The 9,813-nt window shown below is 44.8% G+C and overlaps 1 protein-coding gene across 3 annotated transcripts; it reads left to right on the top strand.

Annotated features, from left to right (window-relative positions):
- Positions 1-545: 545 nt before the first annotated feature.
- On the top strand, positions 546-8,593 carry LOC115312838 (zinc finger MYM-type protein 1-like). 3 transcript variants are annotated; one of them, XM_042294555.1, is made up of 4 exons: positions 546-586; positions 943-1,111; positions 2,818-2,865; positions 7,325-8,593. In XM_042294555.1, the coding sequence occupies exons 3-4, from the start codon at positions 2,842-2,844 to the stop codon at positions 8,561-8,563; spliced, it is 1,263 nt and encodes a 420-aa protein (XP_042150489.1). In that variant the 5' UTR covers positions 546-586; positions 943-1,111; positions 2,818-2,841; the 3' UTR covers positions 8,564-8,593. The 3 variants fall into 3 exon arrangements, with proteins under 3 accessions (XP_042150489.1, XP_040068966.2, XP_040068957.2); XM_040213032.3 differs by lacking the exon at positions 546-586 and having other exon boundaries at positions 784-1,059; positions 7,320-8,593; XM_040213023.3 differs by lacking the exon at positions 546-586 and having other exon boundaries at positions 791-1,111; positions 7,320-8,593.
- Positions 8,594-9,813: the final 1,220 nt, after the last annotated feature.

Genomic DNA, 9,813 nt, shown 5'->3' on the forward strand with positions numbered 1-9,813 from the left:
TTTCTTTGCGTTGGGTGATACTTCTTGAGCAAATAGTGCATATTCAAATTTGCAGGATACAAATACGGAAGAATTTACCTCTAACTCATTTTTTTTGGAGAACCTCTTTAGCTTCCCTTAAAGTGTTTTCAACAAAATCAGTCAGTGGTTCACAAATCGGAGTCGGTGACACTTTTAGCAACGCACAGCTACCAAAGTAACCATGGAGTGTACTTTACTTCAGTGCTGGCATTCATCACCTTTGCTCATGAAGTGGAACTGCCAACTTTAAGAGAGTGGCAAAAACTAGTAAAAAACCAGCAAATACCATTCGTATGAACAACAATAATGGAAGTTAGCAGCCTTTTCTTCGTTTAGTGCCCATGCTGTTCTTTTATTGACTGAGGGGGAAGTTTCAAATCATTGATTCCTTCAGTCGAGTTTACCAAACATTGCATACACTTGATGATCTAAAGCAGTTCTGTGTTTGTAGGTGAGCACTGCCCTACGGGTCCTCAGTCACTCCACGGCCACTGCCCTGCGCTTCCTGGTGGAGAATCATGGCTGGAGCACCAACTTCCTCACCACGGCTTGGTTCTTGGAACAGGTCAACAAATGGTTTGATCTTATGAGCAGCAGGCACCCAGTCCTTGTGATCAGCAGGCAAAATGAGGCCTGCTACAAGAACACCCTTGACTTTCTGGTCAAATTTAAGGATCTTTTTTTCCACCTCACTATTGGCGATGGGGCGTTCAAGCCAGTGCAGGCGGGCGTAATCCTCTCTGCCAAGTCCATTCTGGACCTGCAGCAAAGTCTCATTGAGAGACATTCTTTTTCATTTGTGCTCACATCCAGATTCACGCAGGACTGCCATGAAAACTTGTTTTCGGTAGTGCGACAGGGCAACCCTATCCCAACTTCTTGGAGTTTAAGATGACCTTGAAAATCATCACACACTCGCAGTACCTGAAGGCGTCCAAGGCAGGGTCCTACGAACTGGACGATGCCTCCTTTCACCTGGCTGACCTCGCAGACTTGGATGTACAACCTGCTGTGCCCACCGACATTTTTCTTGAGGAGGTAGAACTCACCATGTCACAACCTGAGGAGAATAGCTTTGACTATTACGCGGGTATGTGGTACGAAGGAGTTGTAAAAAATAATGCTACATGTGACACGTGTGCTGCAGCTGTTCAAGTCCCCATGGCACCTGCAAATAGCCTCCTCAGGCTAAAGAGTTATGTCCCTGACGCTCTGACCTGCCCCTCTGAAGCTGCACGCGCCCTCTTCACAATTTGTGAAAGTGTCTTTCGCAGCCTCATTGCGGATTTGATGCATGCACGGGGCATCCTGGACGGCCTATCGCCGAGGATGGCTGCAGAGAGCCAATGTGTTCAGCTGCCCGACTGCCATGAAATCAAAATGAAGCTCATCAGGCGATTCTGCCATGCACGGCTGCAACTGTTCCTGCGGGAAAAAAGTCGCGAGTTAGCGGCTGGGGCAGCTGAACGCAGGGACTTCGGCAGTCGATGGCAGGACCTCGGAGAACTAATTAGTGTTTTAGATTGCCTTAGTTGATGAAACTGTTGTCCCGTTCTCATTTTTTTTTACTTTGCTTTCTTCTTTGTGTTAAGGGCAGCTTTCATTTTTTACGTTCCTTGTTTACCGAGGCACTTCTGAATTTGTTTTACTCTTGCAACGGTTGTTTGTGCGAGGCCCTTTTTCTTGTGATCTCCATGTAAGCCTACGTGAAGCCTCTGCATTTTTTTTTATGCTTGCTACAGATGTTTGTGGGAAGTTTCTTGTGCTGTGCTTGTAAGCATCTGTAATTTTTTTATGCTTGCTATGGGTCTGTAAAGAAGCCCATTTTCTTGTGTGCTGCCTGAGGCCTCTGAATTTTTTTTTACGCTTGCTATGGGTCTTTGTGGAACGCTTTTTTTTCTTAGGCTCTGCCTGTAAACCTGTGTGAGGCCTCTGAATTTTTTTTACGCTTACTAGAGATGTTTATGGGAAGCTCTTTTTCTTATGCTCTACGTGCAAGCCTGCATGAAGCCTCTGGTGTTTTTTCATGCTTGCTTCAGATGTTTGTGGGAATCCTTTCTTTTTCTTGTGCTCTGCGTGTAAGTTTGCGTGAAGCATCTAAATTTTTTTCACACTTTCTTCAGCTCTTTGTGGGAAGCTTGCTTTTTCTTATGCTCTGCATGTAAGCCTGAGTGAAGTCCCAGAATATTCTTTTACTTTTACGCTTGCTTCAGATGTTTGTGGGAAGCTTTTCTTTTTATTGTGCTCTGTGCGTATGGCTGCATGAAGCCTCTGAATTTTTTTACGCTTGCTACGGTTCTTTGTGGGGAGCACTTTTTCTTCTGCTCTGCGTGTAGGCCTATGTGAAGCTTTCGCTGGCATGCAAACTTGCTCTTCTGTATCATGTTTTTTTTTTCTTGTCCTCCTTCTTGTGCTGTGCACTGCTTATGTTTCACTCATCCTTTTTTGCTTCATGTGGATGTTTGTAGCCTACACTTTCCTTCCTGGTGTCTTGCATGAAAGCCTATGCAGAGACTTCCTGCCCATGTTAGCTTGTCTTTTCCCGTCATTCTTCTGTTAACTTTCCTCGTGTCATTCGCACACCTCGAAATATGCACTCTCTCTGTATCCTTAAGTTTTTCACTTCTGCACTTGCTTAAGACATTTGCAAGCCATCCCTTTACTTCATGAGCTTTCCATGTGAGCCTTCACCGTGCAGCACCTTTACGCTTCTGGGAGCCTATGCTTGGCCTCCGACCCTTTTGGTTTATCCACTTGCCTATTTTAATTTTGCAGTTTCTGTGTTTTTTCTTGCAGAGGCACGAGACCCATGTCCCCTCCATGGTCATCGGTTGCAGCTTTTGGGTCTGTCTCATTTTATTTCATTGTAGTTGCAGACTTAATTATTGTCAGGTATCTGTGTGTTTGTTCGTTTGCAGTAGACCTAACTGCCGCCATTTCCTTTCCGTGAGTTAGTTTTTGTCAGACGCTCGTACTCAGTGTAACAGGTGCAAGGGCTGGGTTTTGTTGCTGTGTCCAGGATGTTGCAAGGAGACTGCTGGCCAATGGACTTCTTCCAAAACCGACGCGCCCCATTGCGGCGAAATACCATGCAGTGCATTCTGGGAACTAGTTGGCCACTCAGTTTCGGTTTCGACTGAGCAGATTCATCTCATGCTATCACGCCGCGACCGAACGCACTGCTTGCGTTTTCGATTATCTGACTTTTTTACGAATGTACAATATACTCATTCTTGAGCGGTATAAAACGAAAGCCGGGGCACTTTTTTTGGTTCCCGAAACACCGGATATTTGAGTGCGTATGTAAACGTAGTAGGACGTGGCTTAGTCACATCATCTTTGAGTTCAATTTCAATAATCCCGTCTAGTACCATTGAACTACAAGTGAAATTCAGTCACCTGGAGCATTACACATATTTTGTTTGCCAAATGTCCGCTTCTTGTTACTTCATTGGGCGAAAAGCAAGCCGCATTCTCACAGGAGTATCAAAGTTGAGCCCAGCGTTGACGCGTAAACTTTTAAGGAAACGCAATAAATTCGACCTCACTACTGCACCAAAGTTACTATGATGTCTTCCTCGTGTCATCATATATCTCCCACTCAAATTTTATGCTGATAGAAGATTAAGTTTTCGCAAACGCGGAGATGGGCTAGCTACGACGGAGGCCCTAACAAGCGTCCCCTACTCCTCGCTAAGCCTTTTTGGACGAGCTTTTACTGACGCCCAAGATCTGTGCCTGAACGGTGTGTCCGTAATTATCGCAGCATACTCAGGCAGGAAGAAAGCTAACACATGACAAATATTATGGCCATTAGCAACCATCAAATGCACTTTGAATAATTTCGTTCGTTTGGCGCACCGCATAGGGGTTCATACCCGTCCGGCGTACTTCTGGCGAATGGTGCAACATTTTTTACACAAGTGCTCGACTTTTGCTTTCTTAAAACGGTTTGTATGCGCGAATGTGCCTATACGATTGCAGGATAACTTTACGTGCATACGCGATGTTGAATATTAGTAAAATGCAAGTGGGTGGGGACTTCGCTTCGTGCAGTGCTGCGGGTCAGTACAGATAAGAGATAAGAAGTGTGTTATAATTGAGCTTTTCAATGGCACCTCCGAGTTTTACTTCGCGTACACAGGCGTATTAAGAAAACAGTAATTGCAATAAGTAATATTTCATCTATGGACGCACGAAACGAACAAACTTCCTGATCAACAACATATAATGTAAAGGCGCGAGCTCGATGTATGCATACTTATTGGTTGCTACAGCCTGTTGATTCGTACATAAGCAAGATCCCCGAGCTTCGCAGCGTCGAGATTCCCAGCACTGGCTCGTCCAGATACCTCGAAACGCTAACAAAAAGGCTCAAGTACAAAAATAGAACAAGCATGTGTTAAGAGAAGCTATATACGTCTCGGGCTTGTGCTAAAGCTTCGAGGTCTGGCCATTTAGGTTAGTTTATAGACCACAAATGACGCTCCCGGGACCAGAAAACATGAGATAATGGCCGTTTATAGTCCACGCTCTGTGTGTAATCTCTGGTCGACGTGTCGATCGAAACCGAAACCATGCCACTCTCCTCCCTGGCCAACTAGTTCCCAGAGTGCAACGCGCGCCGTGTGGCATGCAGGGCTTTATGGAAGTAGTCTATTGTGTGCATGCATCAAGAATAGTTGTGTGTCAGAAGTTCCTTTATTTCCTTGTTTTTTGACTCCATACAGACCAATGTTGAAATTGTTGGTGGCTGCTTCATCCATGGAGTGCAAGGATCATACCTATTTGTTTCTTAGGGAATAATTGACATGGCCGTGTCATACATGTTTGTTACATGGTCACTGGAAAGTGTGGGAAAAGAGAGAAAGCCCATGGCCGTTGCACAGGGAAGCCCCCAGAAACACTGACCCCTGGTGGTGGCCTGATCCAACACTTTGCCGCACAAGCTAAAGGTTCATCTTGGTTGGTGTCGTCCGTGCCTGAGTGGGGCATCCTTGCACTGCTTAAAATGCCTGCTCAGTTCCTGGTCCATAGCCTGGTTTTTTCACTTGTTAACTGCCAATCAAGTTAGTGCCCAGTGGTAATTTCATCATCTGACTAGAAATGAGTTGAGTTAAAGCGTCTGGGGCACAACTGGCCCAGGTGGTGCTTCATTGTGCCATGGTGGATTTTACCAAAGTCATGCAGTTTTCAACAACCTGGAAGATGATCTTGGTCCCCATTGTTCTACAGCTCCCATGTTTCTTTCGAAAACAGGGCTGCTTTCTTTAAGGTTGCTAGGTCTTTCCAGGTCTACCTTTGGCTCCTGGGTCTCAGTGATGAGGTCCATGCAGCAAACTCTAGGACAAAAGTTGAACACCTGCATTACGCAGTTGTGATTACACGAACACACTGTTTTACGAGACTCATCCAGTTCGAAACGGCCAGGGGCGAGCAGGAGGTTGAGGCTCAGAAAAACTTTGAAGCGACCTGACAAACCTGCTCGCCACCCCTTGCACGCTGGTAGTAATCCGACCCGGTGAAGTTTATAATTGTCCTGGAGGTTTATTTTCTGGGACGGAGGAATCGCCTCGCAAAAAGCATGAAAGCCGACACAACTCGAGGTCGAGGAGCGTTCTACCATACAAGTGGCGTCGGAAGAGGAAAGACGGGGGGAAAGAGGGTAGCGGGGGGGGGGGGGGGGGGGGGGAGAGGGAGGGGGGAGGGGGGGGGGGGGGGAGGGGGGAGGGGGAGGGGGCTTCAGCCTCCTCCTCTACCTTGCAGGTATTTCGGACTGTTAAAGAAAGCAATACGGGGAAAGAGGGCGTGGTCGAGCTTATTTTAATCTGAAATTATTTATGCCTATGTATAGCTATAGATACTGTCGCTCTTCACTGCATAAAAGGTCATTGTTAGAAACTCGTTGTCGGAAGGCACTACTCGTCACATGCTTAGTGGTTCGGAAGTTCAAAGCTGTCTTTTCGACCTAAATACCTGTGCCGATAGTAACAAGAAAAAAAAAACAAGAATGAATAAATGCGGAAATAAAAAGCAGGAGAAAAAAAAAAACTATCAAGAATTCGTCGGAAGTGTTCTATTCTTGCATATTCAGAGGTTTAGAACTTCGAAACAAGTTTCTTTTACCAAGATGTGTACAGGCTAAAAGAAACACGTCCCAAAAGCGTGAAGCGAAAAAGAAAAAAAAAACTTTTCTTTGCTGAACTTGAACACTGTTGGACACCTTCTCCCATGAGTTAATTTATTCCTTAACGTGAAAAAACAATAAATATATTATTTTGTATTCTGCAGATGGCAATGATATGTACTGTCTGTGGTGTTAATTTAAATGCGATACCTCAAACAACTTAGACGAAAATAAATATCAAGTTTAGGTCAAAATTGCATGCAGATAAATGTTTGGACATTTCTTCGAAACTCACGTTGAATAACAATAATCACATCTTAAGACGGCACTTGCCTAAGCTATACATAGATCATTCTTAAAAAAGTATAACATGTCTACCATAAATAGCTCCGGCTGCAGCGTGCTTCAAATCTGGCGCAAACGATAATCGTCAAAAACCCGTCGTCCTTCCTCGCCCCTTCGGGGATTTATTTCTTTAAACCTAAGCATGCCAGAAAATTGAAATAAACGACATTGTCTTTTGTAAGGAACGCAACACCGCGTGTAAAAGTGCGAGAAAAAAAATTACGAATGTACCCCACTACTTTAAATCAAATGAAACCGTCCGCCGGTCTTTCGAAGTTCGACGAACGTCGAACTTTTACCCTAGAAGTTCGAAGTTCGTCGAACTTCTGACTTTTCTGAATTCAAAAGTTTGAAACTTTTCGAATACTCTTGATAAACAAGTTCGAAAGTTCGAAATTTATCGAATTTTTTGGTCAGTCAAGTTCGAAAGTTCGAAAAAGATTGAATTTCTTAGCGTAATAAGTTCGACGGTTCGAAAAGCGTCAAACTTCTTAGCTTAACAAGTTCGAAAATTCGACCTCCGTCGAATTTCACGATATAGACAATTCGAAAAATCGAAATCTTTCGAACCTCTCGAACCGCTTGATTCGATCATCGAAACTTCGATTCGAAAAAAAGTTTGCGGCATCCCTAGTTGTTAGCTTGGAGAGACTATGCTGAGCTGTCGATGAGAAAGCTGTCGTAAAATTTCCAAAAATATATATTTATTATTGGCGCAGTTGGTTTTGTAATTGTTTACTCAGACTTCTTTTCGAGCGTGTTCTAAGAGCCATGTTAACAGGTAAAAAGAAAACTAAAAAGTTATACTTCTCTTATTTGTTTGCAGCACAGTCAACAAGCTGCAAAGAGCAGCATGAACAAAATGAACCGGAAAAGATGCCCAGCCACCAGCAAGCTGATGACTGCGCCACTTCACCATGCTGTGCCACGATGCCAAATTGTGTGCCAACGCCAAGCTGTGCCACGACGCCAAGCCACATCGCTGATGCACCAGATGAGCCTCCGAGATTTTGCTCAACGCTTTCCACCAACCAGAACCAAATGTCTGACGACAACCCGTCGCTGCCAATGCCGACTAACGACCTGGACAAGCAAGCCAGGCAAGCACGGGGTCCTTTTCAGCCTCATCTGGGCAGCTATGCCCAAACAGAAACGAATAATCGAAAGCGCAGCTTTTGTGAACACTGGTTTGCAAAGTTCAGCTGGCTTGAATACAGTCCAGCAAAAGATGCAGCCTTTTGCTTTTGTGGTCGGGCGTTTCCGCCGGGCAGTGGTACCAAAGCACATTTAGACCCATCCTTTGTTTCAACTGGGTTTCGAGCTTGGAAGAAAGCGATAGGAAGGTTTAATCAGCATGAAAGGTCTGAGGGCCATCTTAACAGTGTTGTGTCATGGAATTGCTCCAAAGCAAACAGATCGATTGGTTCAATGCTGGATGAAAGCTTTGAACGACGAGCGTCTCAAGTTGAAGAAAAACGAAAACAAAATCGTGAGGTGCTAAAGCGCCTTACTGACATCGTTGTTCTTCTCTCAAAGGGAGGAAGGCCATTCAGAGGGCACAGTGAAAATAAGGAAAGCGCAGAGCAAGGTCTATATTTAGAGATAGTTAATATCTTAAAGAAGTACGACCCCGTTTTGCGGGGCCACTTAGAGTCAGGCCCAAAAAACGCCTCTTACATCAGCAACAGAATAAAAAAGGACATCCTAGAGTCACTGCATGCAGCCATTTTTTCTTCGATTGTCCACCGCATAGAAGGTAAAACAGTCTCGCTCATGTGCGACGAAACAAGTGACTGCAGTCATCATGAACAACTCTCCGTTGTTATTAGGTACTTCTGCGAAATTAAGAACAGGCCAGTGGAGGTCTTCCTTACTCTCGACAGGCTTAAAAATTTAGACAGCGACTCTGTGTTTTCCACTTTGCAAGCAGTTCTCAACACCATCAATGTTTCCTGGAATTCTGCGAGTTCCGTCTGCTTTGACGGGGCTTCTACTATGTCAGGGCACGTTGCTGGCGTTCAAGCAAAGTGCAAAGAGCAGAACAACAAGCTCGTCTACGTTCACTGCTAGGCCCACAGCTTAAACCTGGTGCTTGTCGATGCATGCTTGTCCTGAGCAGAAAACAGAATGATGTTTGATTTCTTTGGCGTTGTGCAACTTGCATACAACTTTATTGAAAACAGTGTTGTGCGCCATGCTGTTTTTGAGCGAATTTTCCAAACTGTCGGCACACAGCTGAAAACTTTGAAGTCTTTGTCTACAACCAGATGGGCATGTCGTGCTGAAGCAGTAAAGGCCAGTTCGCTGTGAGAGCTACAGCGAACTGTCGAGTGCAGTAAGAACGATTGTGGACTCCACAAAGCACCCGGAGACGAAAGCAAAAGGCAAGGGACTCCTTTCCCAGGTGATGAGCTTTGACTTTGTCTGCAGCATGGAAATAGCTCACCCTATTCTACAGCTTATTTTGAAGGTTAGCCGAGCTCTTCAGGACCCTAAAATTAACCTTACCACTGCACTCAATGAAGTCAGGCATCTGCAAAAAGCGCTGCGAGAGATGAGGCAAGATGGGACAGTCTTTAAAAAGATGTTTGCGGAAGCTTCTTCGATCTGCGAGATGAATGAAATCGAGATTCCCGAAGTTCGAAGAAGAAAGGTATCGAAGCGATTTGACCAAAACTGGGCGAATGAATGTTTCTATGCGACAAAAGAGGAGGAATTTCGTGTCTGTGTTTTCTTTCCGATGCCCGACTCCTGTGTTCGAGGGATCGAGGAAAGGTTCACACAAGAAACTTTTGAGCTTGTGTGTGCTCTCCAGAACCTTTTGGGCCTCTCTGTGAGCGACGAACAAATATCTCTTATTTGTAGCTTTTTGAGGTAGATCCCGACAGCTTGGGTGCTGAAATGCAACTCCTGAAGCCCCGAACCAGCGACGAAAAAGCAAACAGCATGACCGCCTATGACTGGCTGGATTCACTCAAAGAAAATGGGTTGGACAAGTCAGTATTCAAGGACTTTTCTCGCACTCTTCAACTTTTTTTCACGATTCCTGTAACCAGTTGCTCGTGCGAAAGGACATTTTCGAAGCTCGCACATGTAAAGACCAAGTTAAGATCCATGATGTCGCAGGAACGGCTTCGTTGGCTGATGCTGCCCTTTGTGGAGCAGGACCTAGCAACATCCATCAGTTTTGATAATATCTTAAAGCATTTTACGACTAAAACGCGCAAACTTTTGTTATGAATGTGTTTTAATTTCGCAGGATATGCTCTCGCATTAACCTACAATGTCACATAATTCTACTTTTTAATTGGTTGACAGCC

The sequence above is a fragment of the Ixodes scapularis genome, unplaced genomic scaffold (assembly GCF_016920785.2).
Source record: "Ixodes scapularis isolate PalLabHiFi unplaced genomic scaffold, ASM1692078v2 PGA_scaffold6__148_contigs__length_123643588, whole genome shotgun sequence".
Lineage (NCBI taxonomy): Eukaryota > Metazoa > Arthropoda > Arachnida > Ixodida > Ixodidae > Ixodes > Ixodes scapularis.

What these genes read in the sequence shown, in the direction of transcription:
- LOC115312838 (XM_040213023.3), top strand. Translation starts at nt 913, where the DNA reads ATGACCTTGAAAATCATCACACACTCGCAGTACCTGAAGGCGTCCAAG. An exon ending in TAGCTTTGACTATTACGCGG is followed by an intron (nt 1,112 to 2,817) that starts GTATGTGGTACG and finishes TTTTTCTTGCAG; the next exon opens with AGGCACGAGACCCATGTCCC. An exon ending in TCATCGGTTGCAGCTTTTGG is followed by an intron (nt 2,866 to 7,319) that starts GTCTGTCTCATT and finishes ATTTGTTTGCAG; the next exon opens with CACAGTCAACAAGCTGCAAA.